Source organism: Acanthochromis polyacanthus, chromosome 16 (genome assembly GCF_021347895.1).
Source record: "Acanthochromis polyacanthus isolate Apoly-LR-REF ecotype Palm Island chromosome 16, KAUST_Apoly_ChrSc, whole genome shotgun sequence".
NCBI lineage: Eukaryota > Metazoa > Chordata > Actinopteri > Pomacentridae > Acanthochromis > Acanthochromis polyacanthus.
In genome coordinates this window covers 33394426-33415231 of record NC_067128.1, presented here as the reverse complement: position 1 = coordinate 33415231, position 20806 = coordinate 33394426, and the positions used below count along the sequence as shown (strand labels likewise).

Genomic DNA, 20806 nt, shown 5'->3' with positions numbered 1-20806 from the left:
GCGGCTCAGGAAGGCGTAATGAGCGCTGGGTGTTGCACGAGCTTCTCACAAATGTCCTCAGGCATGTGTTGTGTTTCCATGGTTACCGTATGAGGGCCTGTTCCCCGAAATGCTCCCCTTTTCCCATCCTGCGAATCTGCTTCTGATGCCCGTTCACGTTCTTCGTCACCAGGACCTGAGGGAGAAACACAAGCAGAGTAAACATTCATTAGAAAAACACACAACAGATCTCCCTCAGATTTGAATAGAGGTTTATGGACATTATGATACCACATTACCTCTCCTTTGAGGATGATGTAGAAGGTGTCTGCTTCTGTTCCTTCTCGAACTATGACGTCTTTGTCCTGGTACTTCACCTAGAAAGGAACAAAATAAAAGACAAGAGCTTTATGAGTCAGTTTCATATATTGATAAACAATATGATTGTCGTAAATCATCGATTTACTCTCTGTAATTTACTCAAAAAGGCTGTCAAAAACTCTTTTATCCTTGCTACTGCAATTCCAAATACCAACAATGGTTCACTGACCATCTACAGTCAGGTCAGTATTCAGACAGTGACGCTGTCCTTTGTAATTGTGCCTCTATGTGACACCGAAATGGATCTGAAATGAAGCCGTCAAGATATGACTGAAGTGTTGACTTAATGTTATATAAATGTTGTGTTAATCGTTGATCATGGCAGACCTCACTATGCAGTTCGAAGTGGTGTCAAAGCAAGTAAAGGAGTCCATCGTTTGACTAAAATCTGTCTCCAAATTTCCAATTTGGCAATTTATCAAAAAGAGACATACATTCCTTGTTCTGTTGGCTTCCTCAGACCGTGACCTTCAGGAGCACTGAAGCAGTTTACAGCCGAGTGTGAAGCAGTGGGGATGCAAAGTCCAAGGCCATGGTTCTCTGCCAGAAACCGGTGGACTGCTCCCTCCAGGTTGGAGGCGAGTTGCTTCACCAAGTGAAGGAGTTTAAGTATCTTAGGAACCTGTTCATGAGTGATGGGAAAATGGAGTGTGAGATGGACAGGTGGCTTGGTGAGGTGGCAGCAGTAATGCAGGGGTTGCACCGAACCATTGTGGTGAAGAACGAGCTGAGCCGCAAGGCAAAGCTTCGGTTTATCAGTCCATCGATGTCCCAACCATCACCTATGGTCATGAGCTCTGGGCAGTGACCGAAAGAATGAGATCGTGGATACAAGCGACCGAAATGAGCTTCCTCCGTGAGGCGGGTGGGCTCAGCTTTAGAGATACGGTGAGAAGCTTGGACATCCAGAGGGAGCTTGGAGTAGAGCCGCTGCTCCTTCACATCAAAAGGAGCCTGTTGAGGTGGTTTGGACATCTGATTTAGATGCCTCCGGGGAGAAGTCCTTTGGAGGTTTTCCAAGCACATCCACTTGGGAGGAGACCCCAGCTCAGACCAAACCCAGAACCCTTTGGAAGGATTATGTATCTTGTCTAGCCTGGGAACACCTTGAGATCTCCCCGGAAGAGCTGGAAAACGTCGCCAGCAGGAGGGACGTCTGGAATGACCTGCTTCACCTGCTACCTTCAAGACCCAACCCGAGATAAGTGGAAGAGGATGGATGGATGGATGGATGGATGGATGGATGGATGGATGGATGGATGGATGGATGGATGGATGGATGGATGGATGGATGGATGGAATGTACCAGTGAAATCAGCAACACCAAATGGCCTGAGAGACAGTGGAATAACGACCTTCCAACATTAAGTCAAGTCATCAAGTAGGTGTCTGAATCGATGCCAAAGTGAACAATCAGGAGACACCTTATGCACCTTAATGCAATATTTCTGTCAAACCCCTCGACTTAAAGCTGTAAATCTCCACTTCATCATGATTGCTTCATTTCTAAACCACTGTGGTGGTGTACAGAGACAAAATAACAAACGTTATGCTGCTGTACAAATACTGATGGACCTGACAGTTTGAATATGTGTGTGCTACAAGCTGGATTCTTATTGTGATGGTGAGACAACTACTACAAGTACACACCTCCTCCATGGAGTCAATGATTTTGGACAACTGGACGTCATTCAGGTCCTTCAGGGTGCGAGACCTGTGACAGAAAATTCAAGTTGAGTTGGAAATAAGAGAACATGTGGTCCCACCCTGTTATGATAGGGTTACATTAACAGAAGCAGCAGAAGGATCTGATGGATCCGACATTAAACTCAGAGTGTTAGAACTCACGTCTTCAGGAAGCCCATGAGTTGCTCTCGTTTCTTCTTGGATTTGTTGGTGATGATGGTTCTGTAGGTTTGTCGCTCCATGAACCACAGATGCACCGCTGTCTTTGCTGCAACAGGAAATTAGGGATTGAAATCATTAACAGAAAACAGTACTTAGCACTGAATTAGGTATGATCACCCATACTTAATTCACATCAAACATTTTTTACTAAAAAGATACTCACATCAGTTGAACCACTTTTAGTTCTCAATTAAAACCTTTAATTAACACTTGGTTGACTCAGTTCATTGGTGTCAGGATGCTGCCACTTTAGCTAAACAGAGGATGCCAGTATTTGAATAGGTTTAAATCTAGCTAGTCAAATAGGCAGAAAAAATCAAGAAGGATGTATATGGCACCTCACACAGCTATAAAAGGCACAAAATGAGCACAAAGAGTTGCAAAAAAAAGCAAAAACTAACACAAAAAGACAGAAAATGGCCACAGATTGATATTGATATTGAAATAACCACAAAAACACAACATGACCATAAAAAATCCAAAAGAAGCTCAAAAATAAGCTAAAAAAATGGTAAGAAAATATGCAAAACAACCACAAAGACATAGAACAACTACACAAAAAGAAGACCACAAAAAGATGCAAAACTGTCAAAATGACACAAATTTACCACAAAAGACACAAAATAATCACAAGCAGACAGAAAATGACCACAAAAGTTGCAAAATTACCACACCATCATCAAAGAATGACAGGAATTGACCACAAAGACACAAAGTAACAATAAAGAGATCTGAAATAACAATGAAAAACACTAAATTACCACAAAAAAAACAAACAAACTAGGCTCAAAAAGAAGCAAAAGTTGCTAAGTTACTACAAAGAAACACAAAAAAAGTCACAGAAAAATGCTAAATGACCACAAATCTACCAGGTCAAAACAACTACAGTGGATGCATAGTCCTGACAGTGGAGAACAATGCTGCTGAAATCTAAATAATTGACTGCAGAGAACAGAGTGAACCAGTGGTATTTCTACTCATGTAGTACTTTCCATGCGGTACTTTAATTTTAAATGAATACTTTTGCTGAAGTAAAGGTTCTGAATACTTCTATCATGGTGTAATGTACCAAAATTTCCACACACACACACACACACACACACACACACACACACAAAAGCCTCAAGTCAACCCATCAATCAATGCTAAAAACTGCTATTTATACCTAAAATCTGAAGAACAATACCTCTAGAAGGCGTTATAATCGGGGCTGACCTTTGACTGTTGCTGTCCGTTTGCAGTTGTACAAAATGGCCAACTCTCCGAAAATATCACCACTGGTTAGAGTTCGTAGATCCCGGCCTGCCTGCGTGACGAGGAGCTCACCAGCTGAAAAAAGAAGCAAATATCTTTTGAAAATGCTTTCTGTGGTATAGGTTTTCCACATATACATTTTAAAAGAATGTTTATTTTGAAATAAAAGTCTCCAAACAATCATCACAGAGGTTAGAGGTCCCACCTGCCACTATGTACATTGTGTCTCCTTCAGAACCTTCTTTAATGATTTCGTCTCCGGGTTTGGAGTTGGAAACCACTAGAAGATCCACCATCATGGCTATCTGCTCATCGTCCAGGCGGCTCAGGAAATCGTTCTTCTGGATCGCTTTGACGATCAGACTCGTCTCGCTGGTGACAGAAGGTGGAAGAAGTCATCTTGATCTAAAGGTCATTGAAACTTCGAGGCGCTCCCATTCAACATACAGATCCGTAACGCATGAACACAAGAGGCAATGAGTTCCTGACCTGACAGTCTTCTTGACCCTGGTGCGTGTAATCTCCAGGGTCTCGGGGATTGGTTCAGGGGCAATGACAGCAGCTCGGCTTTTCCTGACCTCCGGTTCAATCTCATTGCCGCTCTGAGAAGGAAACTCTGCAGCGGCAAACAGGCAAAAACAAATAGACGGTTAAAGATGGCCATTACAGTTCACATAGCACATGTAGAAATGTGAGTCCCTGCCCTTGTTACCCAGATCATGATATTGGCTGTGCAGCTCTTGCAGAAGTTTTTCTTTTTCCTGCAGTCGCTGCTCTGTGGACACAAAAGTGGGGAAACATATTCAAAATACAAAACATCACAAAAAACATGCTGTTTAGTACGAGGACCCTTTATAGCAGGCATTGATGAGAAATGCGTAAGCAAGACATAAGCAGTCTCACAACACGTCCGTATCTACACAACTAAACTGCATTTTTCTGTCACATTTTGGCGTAAATGCAGTGAAAGGGTTAGTTTTAACTCGAGGCATAACATTTGCATAAATTCAGCCACTCAGTTTTGGTGCATGAACCTAATCAAGAAAGTTGTGTTCTCTTGTAAACGCTCATGTGGTGTTTTTAAACGCTAGAACGCGTATTATGAGCGCAATAATCAGTCAGGGTGTCAGACGTAGCAAAACAAAGGAATCAATCCAAGGGTGGGGCTTTCTGTAGCATCACTCCTCTTCAGAATTGGTTTCCAGCTCAAACATATGTTAAGCTAAGGTAGAATAAGACAAGACCTCATTAATCCTCAAGGAAATTCTTCTCCAAGATATTGCTCAGAAAAGAAAAGTACATAACCTGAACAATGCAGTGCCTGGTAGAAAAGTCTGATGTATTACTGAACATAAAACAAGCAAGACAAGAACAGAAAACTGAGAAATAACACTGGCAATGACACTGCGATAGTAAAGTAATATCACACATGAAATTAGAATGTTGCCCCTGAAAAATGCACTACATTTGCTATTGTCTATCATATCATGTACAGTACCGTTAAAAAGTTTAGGGTCACTTAGAAATGTCTTTATTTTTGAAAGAAAAGTAATTTTTTTTCAATGAAGATAACATTAAATGAATGATAAATCCAGTCTAGACATTGTTAATGTGGTAAAAGACTATTCTAGCTGGTAGGTTTTAATGGAATATCTCCATAGGAGTACAGAGGAACATTTCCAGCAACCATCACTCCTGTGTTCTAATGCTACATTGTGTTAGCTAATGCTGTTGAAAGACTAACTGATGATTAGAAAATTATGTTAGGACATGAATAAAACAATAGCCACATTAGCTGCACATCTTGCTAGCATTAAGAATTTTTCTGCTGTAGTGGTGACATTGCCATCAATAATGACAGTAAGTCTTTAGCTCCTCATATGGTGGGAGTGCATGCAGACAACTGCAAAACACAATATTTCTTTTTACCATGTATTTCACCATAAGTATATAAGGGTCATTCCAGACGTGGAGGACCACAGTCTCTGAGGAATGTTTCCAAAACCTTGTTGAAAGTATACTAAACATGTGGACACACCTTCTCATTCAGGATTTTTTGTATATTTTAATTATTATTTTAATACATATTGGTTTACTTCATAATTCCATATGTGTTCTTTTATAGATATGTCTTCAGTATTAATCTACAATGTAGAAAATAATTAAAATAAATGAGAAGGTGTGTCCAAACTTTTCACTTTTATTGTTGCCTCCGAGCCTCTTCAAAAGTCTACTAACATGCTATTGTGAGTAAGTACAACTACGCCTGTGCTTCAGTGCAGTAATCCCGATCTTTACGGTGCTTCATCACAGCTGGGTGTTGTCACATCACAGCTGGAGCTCATCCATGAGTGTCATCACACGTTTCACCGAATCGAGGCCATAAAACATAAAGCAGAATGACTCTTTATGGTGATATAATGCTGTACTCACGCAGGTCTTTGTTTTGCCTCTGCAGCTCCTGGTTGATCAGACATTGCTTCTCCAGCTGCTGCTTCAGCTCTTCCAGTTGCTTCTCCATAGCTGCATGAGAGAAGATTTCAGCATAAAGATATACGGGAGGAGATGCAACAGGAATAAGAGATGAAGCTTAAATTATGCATCTGAGCACCGAGCATACATGGCGATATGTGTGAAGACTTACACGCAGCAGCCCCTAAACATCATATTAAACTGGAACTGTGCCCTTTTTTTTCCCCACTCTGCTGCCTGCACACAGCAAGAGTCCCGCTGAATAATGCAGACTAATGATGGACAGTCAACAGGGTGCTTTCTGAATGCTGTCACACCCTGCAGGCTCTTACTAAAGATCTGCTGCTGTTCCTATAGCATGCAATGACACAAAACCAGTCAAAGGAGTGCAAAAACCTTCATTATCAGCTGGGTTTCTGCAGCCTGTGAGCTTATTACTTCCGTTCTTTGAACTTGTGTGCTGCTACCACAAGGTGAGACAACCTCTGCTAGTGGCTGATGAGCAACAAAAGCTTGTGTGTTCTAACTGGAGTTAACTGACAGATTCATTAGCTGCCGCAGGAGATTTACAGTGAGGTTAACCACAAGTCAGATCTAAAGCCTCTCCTCGCTGAGGCTTACACAAGCTCTTTAATGTTTTCCCTTCGCAGCCATTGGAAACGTGTTCATGCCTCTGTTAACAGGCAAAACACTGCAATCAATACAAACACAAGGTTATTTAACACACACATGTCCAATCAGCTTGATCTGTTTGCGTGTGATGATCAGCACATGCATCACGTGACCTCGAGTTACTGCGGCCTCACCCTGAACATTGGACAGAGATTAGACCTGATGCCAAAGCAGATCATAAAGTCACAACAGACGAGCAGAAACTGTGGCAGGGGAAAATAAAATGGCAGAATAAAGAGTGGCTTTAGAGCAGGGGTGTCAAACATGTGGCCCGTGGGCCAAAACCAGCCCGCAAGAGGGTCAAATCCGGCCCGTGGGACGACTTTGTAAAGTGTAAAAATTACAGAAAAGGCAAAAACTGTAGATTGTAAAGTTGTAAAGCTATAAATCTGAAATAATTTCTAGACCATGACAAGTTGTTTTGATCATTAAGTAAAATGCTAGATTGCTCATTGTTGTTTTGCGTCCCATTTTTGTAATATTTTGTCTTGTTTTAGGGGAGGGTTGTCTCATTTTTTGTCTGACTTGTTTATCCTATTTTTTTTGTTGTTTTTTGTCTTTTTGTCTTGTCTATTGTCTGATTTTTGTCATTTGTCTCATAATTTTGTCGTATTGTGTCTTTTTGTCTCACTTGCGTCGTCTGTTCATTTGTTGCCGCTTTGTGTCTCATTTTTGTAATATTTTGTCTTGTTTTTGGGCTTTTTTTGTCTTTTTTGGTCTGACTTTTGTCTTTTGTCTCAAGTTTTGTCATTTTGTGTTTTCATTTTGTCTCGCTTGTGTTCTTTGTCTTATTTTTGTCATTTTGCTTTTTGCTTAATTATTGTTTTTGTCTCGTGTTTGTCGCTTTGTAGATACTCTGTGATGTGGAAGTCGTAATGTGTAAATAATAAACTGAGGCATAATGTTATTAAAATTTAACTTATTTTTCTTTTGAAGTTTCAGGTTGTTCATAATGTTTTGTAAAAAGATAGTTCCTTGCATGTGAACATTTTCAGAATTGTACTTTTTTGCACTACAAGAAAGAAAAAATGTGGAGTTTTTGTTATTTATAGGTTATTAAGCTCTGATTTTACTGGGCTGAATGTTTCCCCTGAACTAAAATGAGTTTAACACCCCTACTTTAGAGCATTCGCATCAATTACATATTTTCTTTTTGATCATGCAACTGCAGTGCTAAGTGTTAATAAGCTTGTCCTACAAGGAAGACAAAGCTTAATGGCCTTTGAGGGTTTACGGGGAACATAATCGAGACCAAAAGAATAAAAAAAAGAAGGTCCATACGTGCTGCAAGAGGAAGTGAGATCTGCCTCGGGGGTGTTTTATTATCCTGTCACCAACACAACACAATTTGTGAGCTTTCTAGGAACTTGCAGCAAAAAGGAAAACCATAGTGGGCAGATTGAGATGATAACCTTAAGTGGCTGCTGGTGAGCATTAAATGAAGGAAAACCTCTGTTAGTCTGAGCGTTGAGCCCAGGGCAAAGGGAAGGGTGAAGCAGGTCCGTACTGCTTGGTGTGTAGCTGCTGTTTTCTTATTTACGTGCAGCGGTGCAATGAGATGTTTTGGCCATATTAGATCAACTGTAACAAGAATGAACAATTAGAAAAGCGCCCAGCGAATGACTGGGAGAGGCCAGGAAATGGGAAATTAGCGCAAAACAAAAACATGTATTTGTGTGTGCTTTTCAGCTGAACATGATGCCAGCTGCCCCAACGCTGATACAACCAGCGTTCTGTACACTTCATACTGCTTCATTATTAATTCATGGCCATGTGTAACTACAGCTGAATTCTCATAAGGCGCACTGTAATAGAAACCAGGAAAGAAGAGGAGTCTAGACGCACTCTTTCCCCGAGCTGCAAATCCTCATCTTTGTATTCAACTGTAATGCTCTAATGTCACACAAAAGCTGCAAATCTGTGCTTTAAACACGCTATAAGAGACACTATTGTATTGAATAGGTGCATGGACTCACCTGCAGGCAGTGTGTGATCAGGAGAGAAGAGTCCAGCTTATTAAGGCCGCATGGATCACAGGAAGCAAAAAATAAAAAATAAAAAATCACCCTAAGCTGCTCACAATATCCACTTCCAGTTGTAGAGAAGTATTCGCTTTGCGTTTAATTTCTGCTTGACCCGCAGACGGTCTGGAAACACCCGAGCAGACACAAAACATGCACCCTGCAACCTCTCTATTACTTCTTCTGCTGCTGCTTTTTCTTCTCCTTCTTCTCCTGCTGCTGCACACTTTCTCCTCTTACACTGCCATGTCTTCAGGTTTACTATTTTTACTTCTCTCCAGCTCTAACTCCCTCTCTCTCTCTCTCTCTCTCAATCTTTCCTCCTTCCTCTTTCTGTATCTGTCAATCTCAGCAGCTGTGTTGAATCATTAACCATCACCTGAGGCTCCTCCCTTCACACCAGGTAGATGAATCCAGGATGGAGTGGGGAGAAACCTGTATAAATCGTGCTCGGTGTGGGCTTTTTACTCACACTGACTTCATATTTTTGCCCCAGCAGGATGACATTACTTCTATCCATATTTCATGGGCATGTTTTTTTGAGAGAGATTTGTGAATTTTTCCACCTTTAAATGTCTGTAAACTGACGAAAACACCCACATTCTTTCCTCTGCATTCACACAACAGCTATTTGGAGTTATCGAGGGCAACCAAGTCGACTCACAGATTCTATCTACCCGAGTCGGAAAATGCAGGTTTCTATTTTTTCCCCACTGAATGCTTTCCAGGCCGCAAAGGAATGTAAATGAGGTTTGAGGGTTAGAATTGTGACAGAGGGCGTGGGCTTTTATTGTTCACGGTTAATTATTGATATCTTCCTGGTTAATCAGCGACATTAATGGCCCCACCGCTCCGAGATAAAAAAGGACCCCTCCGATTTTCACTCGGACTCAATGGCAGGAGGTGTCGTGGCATTTTTCCATTAAGGAACAAAACAGTGATCCGTGCGTAGCTACAGATCACGGCCTGGTGTCACTGAGTTCATGTGGATCTGCGCGGATGTTTTACTCAAGATACAAAACCACCAGCAGAAATTTTAAGTTATATTATTGTCATTCTTTAATTCAAGTGCAATTAAATAAAGCACGACCAAAAAATACAATGAATAATGCCCAACTATTGCAACCTTGATTTGATGTTTGCAAAAACACCGTGATTACAAAAACGTCAGCCGACAGAGCAACTAAAGGCATGTGAACGTGGTCAACAAACAGCTGATTGTACTGAAAAGTCATGCAGCTAATTAAAAGCCAACATTAGCCACGTCAGCTGCTATAATCTTTAAAAAATTCTATCAATTGACTCGTAATGGGGAGCCACTTAGAGTCAATTAAAACTGTAGCTTCTGCTAAAAAAATCCACATGAATTTTAAATTAATACTTGGTAATAGCACCATAAAACAGGTTCATCATACTGACCTGGTTCTTGTGAAACACTCAAAATCTGTCATTAAATTCAAGTCAAACTCCTGCAAACACAATAAACTATTATGAAGCAGCTACAGTCTGGATAGGATGAACATTCCTTCATCTGTTCCCTAAACAATGTGCACAGATGACCAAAAAAAAAAAAGAGCTGGATTAGAAGCTTTACAGCAGGGTGTCAAGTTTTTTTTGATCATTCAGTAAAATACTAGATTGCTCATTGTTGTTTTGTCGTTTTGTGCCTCGTTTGGATAATATTTTTGCCTTGTTTTTTGTCTGACTTTTGCTGTTTGTCTCATGCTTTTGTCGTTTTGTTTCTCGTTTTTGTCGATTTGTCTTTGCTTTTTGTCTCACTTGTGTTTTTGTCTTACTTCTGTCATTTTGTTTCACCGTATTCGTTGTTTTATCGTCTTGTTTTGTGTCTTTTTTGTCTCACATGTGCTGTTTCTCCATTTTTAACATGCTGTCTCTCATTTTTGTATTACTTTGTCTTGTTTTTGTTGTTTTTTTGTCCATTTTTTGTCGCTTTGTAACGATGAAATTTTTTGGTTTGTTTCATGTCATTTGTCAAATTTTTTTTTGTCATTTTGTGCCTCATTTTTGTGACATTTCATCTTTTTTTGTCACTTTGTAACTCCGTTGTCTAATTTTTTGTAAATTTTTTGTTTTGTTTCATTTCGTTTGTCTAAATTTTTTGGTAATTTTGTTTCTTGTTTTGTGTCTCATTTTTGTAACATTTTGTCTTGTTTTTGTTGTTTTTTGGTCAGATTTTTGTCACTTTGATCATAAAATAAAATACTGTATCGCTCAGTTCCAGATACCTGTGACTAAATGTTTTGTTCCTTAGTAGATAAACTGTGATCTATACGTTCTAATGTGTAAACGCCAAACTGAGGCATAACGCTGTTGAAATTGAACTTATTTTTCTTCAGAAATTTGAGGTTTTTCAGGTTTTGCAAAAAGATAATTCCCTACATTTTAAGAACGTACTTTTTTGCACTAAAACAAAGGAACATTTGGAGTTGTGGTTATTTATTTATAGGTTATCATTCTGTGATTTTACTGGTCTAACCCACTAGATATCAAACTGGGCTGAATGTGGAACCTGAACTAAGATGAGTTTGACACCTCTGCTTTCGAGCATTCACATAATTTCACTATTTTCTAATTGACCATGCAAAGTGTGATTAAATTCAAGTCAAATTCCTGTTAACACAATAAAATATTATCAAGTAGCTACAATCTTGACATGATAAACATTCCTTCATCTGTTCCCGAAAATTGTGCGGAGATGACAAAAAAAAGGCAGATGTTGATAAATTAAAAAACAACAGATATGACTTCTTTTTTTTTTTACAAACATCTGAAGTACCACAGTAAGCATTGCAGTTTGTTTTTTTGTCAGCGTATTTACCTCTGATGTGCTGTTTTCACTGAAGCATACTGCAAAAGCATGCAAGGCTTCAACTTGGGTGACCTTTGAGTTACACACCTCAAGGAAAACATACCTGGCAAAACCAAAGAGGTGCATGAGGCAAAAGAAAAAGCACACTTTTATCAAGAGGACAACAACAATATTACTGCTCTAGTGTTTACATTCAGTTCAATGGTTCTTTTTTTTTAAATAGCAAAAAGGTGTCGTGTTTGAGGAATGAGTTTTGTTTTCTAAACACACTACAGTGCTTCATGTGCAGCTGGGACGGCTGGATAATGTGGGGAAAAAATACATTTAGAAGCAGTTTAGATTTTTTTGGGATAAATAATTTAAAAATTCTATATTTTCTTATTGTGTCTTGAGCTCTTCAGATGCTCCAAGATCTCTAAAATACATGGAATATAGCTTCCACAGCTTAATTTCTTTTTCTTCTACTTCTTCGATTGCTTATTTAAAGTGAACCTGAGATGATGAGGTAGATCAGCAGAATTGCACAATACAGTTGGTCATCTCCCTGCAAACGTGAGGAAGACTCAGGACTTCTGTGTTGGGGTAACAGCATGCAAAGCTAAGCAATGCATTCTTGTGAAGTGCTGTTCTACTGCTATAATGTCAGTGGCTTCTAGGGCTGGCTCGAATAGTGGTTTCTGGTCTCTGGATATTCGGGGCACTATTAAAGACGAATATCCAAATATTCGTTCCGCACCAAAACGTCCGACGGGGCGGGGCGGGGCGGGGCGGGGCGGGGCGGGGCGGGGCGGGGCGGAGACGGCCCAAATATTCTGATCCATTCCTCTGGTCTCCCAGACCGGAGCAGAACCGCCTGACTATTTGGATCCATTCCTCTGGTCTCCCAGACGCAAATTTTGGACACTGCCTTCGTTTTTTCTTCAGTTAAACTGAAGAATTCCCAAACAGCGGAGGTCTTCAGCATCTTGTCTTGTGTTTATGCAATGAAGTGAAGCGTGACGTCAGAGTCGGCAGCCACCCGGCCGTTCAGGTGGTGGGAAGAAACACGAATGGAGGAGCCGAGATGAGCCGAAGAACACGGCGGGATGAGCCGAATTGGGCCAAAGGCGGAGGGAAGAGACGAACTCCGAATATTCCTATTTTCGTCTGGGGGAGGAGAGGGTGATCACATAGACAAATGTGTATATCTCATAGACATATATGTATATGTTTATGTGATCATAGGACAGGATTAGCAGATGTGGGTCGAAGGCGGAGGGAAGACAGTAATGCCAACTATTCGTTCTGCCCAGTAACGTCCCACCGGGGGAAATTAATATCCGGATACAGCCTCCGGGAACGAATATTCGGATATTCGGGTCCAGCCCTAGTGGCTTCGTATGTTTTGCGGCTCACAGTCATTCCACTATTCGCTTGTCTGCTCCTCTTCAATGCAGCAGGCTTTTTCGATGTCTTTCGGGTATTCGAAGACGGCTTGGACGAACTGGCTGAATAGGCGCTCCATGTAGCTCTCTCCTCGCGGAAACAGACCCTGCAGGAAGGCGATGTGTCCGCCGTGGGCCGTCAGCAGCAGGGCGACGTTAGGAAGGCTCTGGACGATGGTGACTGGGAAGGCTGTGAAGGCAGGAGTTGAACAACAGTCAGATTTAATATGAATCCACAAAGCATGAGCCCTTGTGTTGTCCTTACCAAAAAAATGCTGTTGCCTTGTCTGAAAAAGGTCCAAAAATTCTGAAAAATTTTCCCCCAAATTTATAAAAATTTGCAAAATCTTCAGGAAGAAAATTCCTGAAAAGTTTCCCTCAAAAGTTTTATTTTTTAAAATAAAAAATCCCCAAATTTGACAGCAAAATTCACTGGATTTTGGTTGATTCTTTTCTGAATGCTCTTAAACATTTTTTTTATTTTTTTTTCCCACCAAAAAATGTTCAAAAATTTCCTAAAAAAATTGAAAATGTAGAAGTTTTCACTGTGAAAATATTTTTTTCCCCACATTTTTAAAACGGCTCAGTTTGACCCGAAGGAAGACAGGAGGGTTAAGACAGAAAGCTGAAGTGTCTCTGGCAGAATACAGCTTTTGGAGACAGAAGTATTATCAAAAGTACAAAAAAAAACAAACATTACAAGTAGAGCTGGCCCGAATATCAGTTTCTGGGCTCCAGACATTAAACCCCAATTAATGACGAATATCCGAATATTCGGATCGCGCAATATCGTCCGACATGGGGAAGATAAATGGACAAGCCAAATACCGATTGTGCGACAGCATCCTTGCAATGATGCTAGCCTGCAGTGTCTTTTCTACTCCTAGCTCCTTGAGTCCAGATGCATTTGCTCTCTTGTCTGTCCTGAGGACACCATGGACAGACAAGAGAACCAACAAATGCATGAAACCCACACATGCACAGAAGAACATGCAAACTCCATGCAGAAAGATCCTGGGAAGGTCAAGATGCGAAGCAGGGATCTTCTAGCAGCAAGGCGAAAGAGCTAACCACCATGACACTGTGCAGCCCTGCTTCCACACCAGTTAGTCCAAAAAATATGGTACGCAGTATGAAAAAATGTAAGAAAGCAAGTCTTTCTTCCCCAACTAGCTACAGAAAAGCATCGATCTACAAACTGCATTCACACTGTGATGATCAGCACTGTGTTTAAGCAGAAAGTAGGGCTGCACATTTAATCAAAATTTTGGTTTATTAAAGGTAAATAAACATGATTGAGAGCAATATTGGTGTTTGAAATGCATGTGGCACTTACCCGCACATTAAAAAAAACTCTGTATTTAAAATGCAGCCCATGTAGAAATAACTACTGGTTTTCAAATTGGCTAAATGACATTTTTTCATTTTTCAAAGTAAATTTTGGTCACACACCTGTGTGAGTGGAGACTAGAGGCTTCCCTGTGCACAGCATGTGAAGTGTTTATAGAAGAGCTGTACCTTTAATTATCTATTGATGAGCAGATGTTCAGCAAGAGAGGAGTTTGGGTACAATTTTCTTCATATTTTGCATTGAATTCATGTGAAGAAATCAGATATGAATGCAAAGATTTGTACATTAAAAGGAAAATAGCATAGCATGGAGGTAAAACCAGTGCCCTCTTTAGTCAAATGTAAAAATGTAATTTTACACAGCACAGACATTATTCTTTATATTAAGCAGGAACAGATTTAGTCAAGACACTGACTTCATAAGCACTGACTAAGACGTGTGGTGCATACACTGTCACAAATAAAAGGCTTACAGTCTAACATGATGTTCATCTTCTCCTGTTATCTACTCACCAGTCTGGGGAGAGAACGGGTCATCAGCGGCGTTCAGACACAAAATGGGTACAGCTGTTCTGGGGAGTTTCTTGTCTGGACTGGCATCATGGTAATAATCCGTACAAGATTTGTAACCAAACAACAGAGACGTGAAGCGTTCGTCAAACTCACGGATGGTCCGTGCCTAGAAGAGGACATAAAATGAGTTGACAACGAGGTAAAAAGGCAAATATACACCGATCAGCCACAACATTAAAACCACTGATAGGTGAAGTGAATAACATTGATTATCTTGGTACTATGTGGTGTTTTGCTGGAAAACCTTGGATTATGGCATCTGAGTTGATGAGATTTAGACACCCAAATAAACATTGCCCCAGAACAAACACACACCTTCATGCAAATGGAAATCCTAAATGTCACTACAGGAAAATCCACCCCACCACATCACAATAACATCAATCAATCAGGAACAATGAGGAACATGACAATCGCCCAAGATATTGATATAACCTCCAAACTTCCTAGACCTTATTCTGATCAAACATCAACAGGATGCAGTGGAACAAGCTTGATTCCCAGAGGCCCCATTGAACAACCCAGAGAACCCAAAGGATCCACTGCTAACCGCCTGGTCCAGACCCCATAGGACACCCTGAGAGGTCCTCTGGTCCAGGCCCAATGGTTCAGAGCATTTTTGACCACATAAGGTGGACCAACACAATACTAGGCAGGTGGTCATAATAATAACAAAACATGTCGTACCTTCAGGACGTGGTCAACATCCACCACTTTCTCCAGGATCTTCCTGTGCCTGTGAGAAACAGAGATGTTAAAAACTTCAACCACGACTCACTGAAGTAAGCGTAGTCGTGAAACCGCAACTCGTCTGACCTGGTAACGGCACGGCACAGGCCACTCGTCAGGTATTTGTTAAAGAGCAGCCAGTTGAGAGGTTCTTCCATCGAGTCGGATGATTTCTGAGCATCCCAGGGGACGGAGATGGTGATACCAGCCACCATCCCTGACTCTGAGCGCTTACGGGCCAGATAGTTTAACAACACCATGCTGTGGAGGGTGAAAGAAGAGCACAAGATAAACAGAAAAGGTGTCAAAGATGGAGGACAATCCAAGGGAGGAGAGAGGCGTAAGGAGAAGTCAACAAATCAAGCATAAATTAGACCAATTTTCCCCAGATTGCCAATGGAAACCATTACACTCACCCTCCCAAAGATACACCAGCACCAAGCACAGGGGCATGGGGGTAAAGTCCTTTGACATGGGTCACCACTCGCTCAAGATCAGAGGTATTGGCAGCGCAGTAGGTCACTGGCGTCTCAAGCGAGCAGAGAGACAGATAAGGGGTGTTACATGCGGAACTACATTTTGTGTTCTAGCTGATCTTAATCCATACTTATCTTTCTGCCAACAAAAACACCAAAAACCAACAATGCCTTAGTGGGTCTCTCAGTGCTTTCCAACTTGTCCGGTGTGGATTTAGCGTTTAAAAACCAAAGCATCAGTTCGTTACCTTCAGAATGAATGTAATTTTAGTACCGTAGACTGGGAGAACGTAAAGAGTGTATTTAAAGCAAAGGGTGGCTACTTTGAAGAGTCTAAAATATAAAACACGTTTTTCTTTACAAAATCATTCCATCGGCGTTCATTTATAGCTTGATGCCTTCAGTGAGAATCTACAATGGAAATAGTCATGAAAATAAAGAAAAACCACTAAATGAGAAGGTGTGTCCAAACTTTTGGCTGGTAGTTTCGATGTTGACACTAAATTTGTTTTAAAAAAAAATTCAAATCTCCAAAAGCAAACAGCCTCTGAAATGGGAATGTACATGAAGTCTGCTGAAAAGGAAAGCTTAGAATTAACAGTGAGAATATCAGAATTCTTTACGTGATCGTAACACTTACCAACAACTCTTCCCCTCCAAGTCCTCTGTTGTTGAAGACCACACATCTAGGAAACAAAGTGACTGTGAAAAGAGTTTCCTCAAACTTTTCCATAACTGCTCGAGGATACATTCACTTCTAATTTAATTACCGGACCGGAACCGTGTGAGGAGCGGCGCTGACCTGTAGCCGTGGCGTGTGGCCTGGTTAATGGCGTGGAGCACGTATGACTGCTGGCTGTTCCCCGTCAGGCCCGGGAGGATCAGCACGGTGGGGCGGGTGGAGGATTCTGGGTAATTGTGGCTGGCCTCATTGTCCACCCAGTCCAGAGAGATCTGACCACCATCAACCGTACGGATCCGCTCACTGAGAGAAGGAGGACGGGACATTCATATGTGAACAGAAAAAAAGAATAATTTCACTACGAATTTCATTTAACCCTCTGAATTCCAAGAGAGTGTTTTTTCTTTGCTCCCATCTCATTTTAACTCCCTGTGGGCTTTTTTTTTACTGCAATATAAAGTCCTGCAACTCCATGGAAACAGCACAATCATGACTAGAAGTAGAGATAATTCAAAAAAGTCTTTGGTATCAGTGGAATGATACCTGATAGAGTGTGAAAGTCTTAAGCATCTGTAACAGAATAAAAGCTATTCAACTTAAGCTCTTACACAGGGCTCATATCTTCCCCTCTATACGCCATGAATTTAAGTTATTACTGCTTTTTCCACTCTTTGACTTAAGAATTCAGAGATTTTGGCACATTATTGGCCAAGAAATTAACAGTATCCTAGTCAATCGTTTAGGAAGTGACCCATTGTGCACGCAACTTGGAATCAAAGCAGCTCTTTATAAAATGCTAACATTCTGTGTGAAGAAGTAAAAACTTCTGAAAACTGGATAACAGACAAAGTCCAGACTAAAACGCAGTGGCATACAGTCATACTGGAATATATTTCTCTTGATTACCAAACCTGTGTGCTACATGGGAGCCTTTTATGTCCTACATTGGACTATATTTTTTTCCTTTTGCTTTTTGTTTTTCTCATTTAACTTAATGTATTGCTTGAGTCTCCTTTCATGTAAGTACTGTATTTAAATTTGTCTAAGTCTGTGTCTGTGAGCTGAGTTTGTTGCTTCTGTTTGTTTATGCCTCTTCTTTTATACACTACCAGTCAAAAGTTTGGACACACCTTCTCATTCAATGCTTCTGATTTAATTGTACTATTGTCTACATTGCAGATTAATACTGAAGATTCACATTTTTTTGTTTACAACATAATTCCATATGTACTCTTTTATAGTTTTGATGTCTTCAGTATTAATCTACAATGTATAAAATAATTAAATAAAACCCGTTGAACGACTGGGTGTGTCCAAACTTCTGACTGGTAGTGTATTTTGAAAATCAATTTTTAAAAAAAAGTAATGACAAAAACATCTTTGGTGCCATGTAACACAATTATAGCACCATGAATTACAAAAAATAAAAACAAGAGCTGAATTTATTGATTATTATAACATTATAAAAAAAAACTGGAATGAACGTGTACAACATTTTCCCAAGTGCCGACAGGTGCAACAAAAACTGAGAAAAATTATGATTACATATTATAGAGATGTTTTCTCCATAATTTTTATAAAAATTGCCCGACGTTCAGCCTAGCTTGGCTGAAAAATTCCTGAATCTTTGTCCCATGACTGTTAACAGCTGAGCCACTAATGGTTCCTCATTTGTGTCGAGAAGAATTTTTGTTTTTTAGAGCATCCGGTTTTGGCAAACATATTTTTTACAAATCTTTGGATTTAAAATAACTATAGATTTTGAGTAAGACAGTCGGAAACTTCATAATGTGTGTTTTTGTAGTTTCTGCCTCTGACAAATGGTGTAACTTTCTGTAAAGACAACAAGCCTTTCAAACTCATCAGTGAGTTTTGGGTTCAGAGGGTTTTTTCATTCTTTAGAATTAGATAAATGAATGCTGTAACATTTGTATTATACAATCACGTGTATGCTGTTTTGTCAGTTGGAAAGTGAAAGGACAGAGGGCTTCTTCCTACTTGCGATAAGCGACGGGAGGTCTGGACTTGATGAGGGCACAGACCAGGGTTTGGAGCCGGCCTCCCCAGCACCAGGGAGTGGGGCTGAAGCGCTCGGCCACCACGGGACAGTGCTTGTGCAGGAATGCGCCAAAAGCCTCGCTGCAAACCAGAGCTGGCGTCTGAGGAGGAAGAAGAGACAAAATAAAAAGGCTGGAAAGCACAGGGGGTTTGGAAATAAAGTGACAGACAAGGAAGCACAAAGAACAAGTGGGGTGGCGTTACGCTGTCAAGCATTCGACACCCGTTTGAAGAGCAGACCAGTTGTGAGCAGAAGCTTCAAGCACTTTGGAGGATTGATTATGGATTATTCTGCATATTGTGTGAAATTAATCCTCATTTTAGTTTCAGAGCATAAACTTTTGCTTAGTATTATATTCATCGAGCTCTGGAAAAAATTATTAGACCATTTTACAAGTTTCAATACATCATATTTTTAACATAATTTATTGTATGTATTAGATTATTGTTAACTTTTTCCATGTCTCTTAGAAAATGCTGCACTACAATGAAACTCAAACAACATTATACATACTGAAGATCTGTTGTGCAAAGTTTGTAAAGAAAACTGTCATTCTTATTTCCAAAACTGCAGTTTTTGACAAATATAATAAACAAAATCTTCTACCGACTGCATTACAGTAGATTATACATTACCTACTGATTATTGGACTATTAGTTCCAGTCCCAAACATAATCTTTTTTAACTCTTTTGACTTAAATCAGCATTAGAGAGACCTTAATTTGGTAGGATAAAGTGCAATCACATTTCATATATAAACTATATTAATAATACAACATTATTAGTATTATTTTAAAACATATTGTCAGTAAAGCTTACATTAGGAGTTTGTATGGAAATTAAAGGTAGGAAAAAACACAGATCAGTATGTTAAAAATGCTGATCTTAAAAGGATAGAAAATATAATGGATAAAAATAAAAAGTAATTTATTAAATAAGAAATAATTGTGAAGAATAAAGCCAAATAAAATAAACTTTAACAAATAAATTAAAGAAAAATACCATTAAAAGTGAGGTAGAATAGGAAGTTTTTGTCATTTAAAAAATTAATTAACCAAAACAAGAAAAAAGAATTTCAGATATTAAATGGATAAAAATAAAAAGTTATTTATTAAATAAGAAAAATAATTGTGAAGAATAAGGACAAATAAAATAAATTTGAAAGAGTGAAAAAAAAAAGCAAAATAGGATTAAAAGTGGGGTGGAATAAGAAGTTTTTGCAGTTTAAAAAGGAAATTAATCGACATAAGAAAAAAAATTCAGAATTTAAAAACTTAAATGGATAAGAAAAAGTAATTTTTTAAAAAAGATAAATAATTGTGGAGGTCAAATAAATACATTTTAACAAGGAAAATAAAGCAAAATATGATTAAAAGTGGAGTAGAATAAGACGTTTTTGGAGTTTAAAAAAATAATAGTTTAATAAATTAATTTAAATCAGAAAAAAAATACTGTAGAATCAGATACAGTGAAAAATGATTTTAAAAAACTGAAAAAATAAATTAGAAAACGATTCGATAAGACGGATGGACGTGCAGTCATCAGCCAGCCTTGACCACTGACCTGACACTTCCGGCCCCACAGATAGTACAGTGCGGCCGTGAGGGAGCAGATGAACACCGTGTAAGGCCTGGAAACACACTCCCAGTATGTTCTCCACAGCTCCATGTGGGATAAATAATACATGGCTGTGACCTGAGTGTCTGCAGCGCTCAGCTAACACGGGTGACTCGACACAACGGAACAGGGAACTGACAGAGATACGACAGTGTGTTAAATTAGCCCGACAACCTGCCTTCATCACCACCAGCTAACGCTCACGGTGTTTTTACAGCCTCTCCGCTTCCTCCGCCGCTCCCACATCAGCTCCGACTGAAGCCGGTATCCACCTGCGGCCTCTTGGTGTCTTCTCCGCCGCCGCTTCCTGGTTAACCAAACGGCAGCTGCAATGTCAAAGTCCGCCTCCTGTCATTATTCCGCCTACAAATATGGAGGT

At 39.9% G+C, this 20806-nt stretch overlaps 2 protein-coding genes across 4 annotated transcripts in view; both read right to left on the bottom strand.

Annotated features, from left to right (window-relative positions):
- The window catches only part of prkg3 (protein kinase cGMP-dependent 3), a 21664-nt gene extending 9372 nt beyond the window's left edge, over positions 1 to 12292 (bottom strand). The window contains exons 1-10 of one of the 2 annotated variants that reach the window (XM_022194999.2): positions 8643 to 12292; positions 5956 to 6045; positions 4235 to 4297; positions 4012 to 4138; positions 3728 to 3894; positions 3484 to 3597; positions 2209 to 2314; positions 2011 to 2074; positions 279 to 356; positions 87 to 175 (exon numbers count right to left, since the gene is read on the bottom strand). In XM_022194999.2, coding sequence (XP_022050691.2) covers positions 87 to 175; positions 279 to 356; positions 2011 to 2074; positions 2209 to 2314; positions 3484 to 3597; positions 3728 to 3894; positions 4012 to 4138; positions 4235 to 4297; positions 5956 to 6043 — 896 coding nt within the window. In that variant the 5' untranslated portion in view covers positions 6044 to 6045; positions 8643 to 12292. Of the gene's footprint in view, positions 1 to 86; positions 176 to 278; positions 357 to 2010; positions 2075 to 2208; positions 2315 to 3483; positions 3598 to 3727; positions 3895 to 4011; positions 4139 to 4234; positions 4298 to 5955; positions 8580 to 8642 lie in introns of those variants that run through there. The other variant, XM_051960850.1, reaches the window with a different exon arrangement.
- LOC110951770 (phospholipase ABHD3-like) lies at positions 12285 to 20806 on the bottom strand. Of its 2 annotated transcripts, none has more exons than XM_022194997.2 (9): positions 20374 to 20806; positions 18750 to 18910; positions 16872 to 17054; positions 16710 to 16755; positions 16010 to 16122; positions 15681 to 15854; positions 15552 to 15600; positions 14805 to 14970; positions 12285 to 13131 (listed from the first exon to the last, which is right to left on the bottom strand). In XM_022194997.2, exons 1-9 carry the CDS (start codon positions 20494 to 20496, stop codon positions 12923 to 12925), a joined length of 1224 nt encoding a protein of 407 aa, XP_022050689.1. In that variant the 5' UTR covers positions 20497 to 20806; the 3' UTR covers positions 12285 to 12922. The 2 variants fall into 2 exon arrangements, with proteins under 2 accessions (XP_022050689.1, XP_022050690.1); XM_022194998.2 differs by having other exon boundaries at positions 20606 to 20806.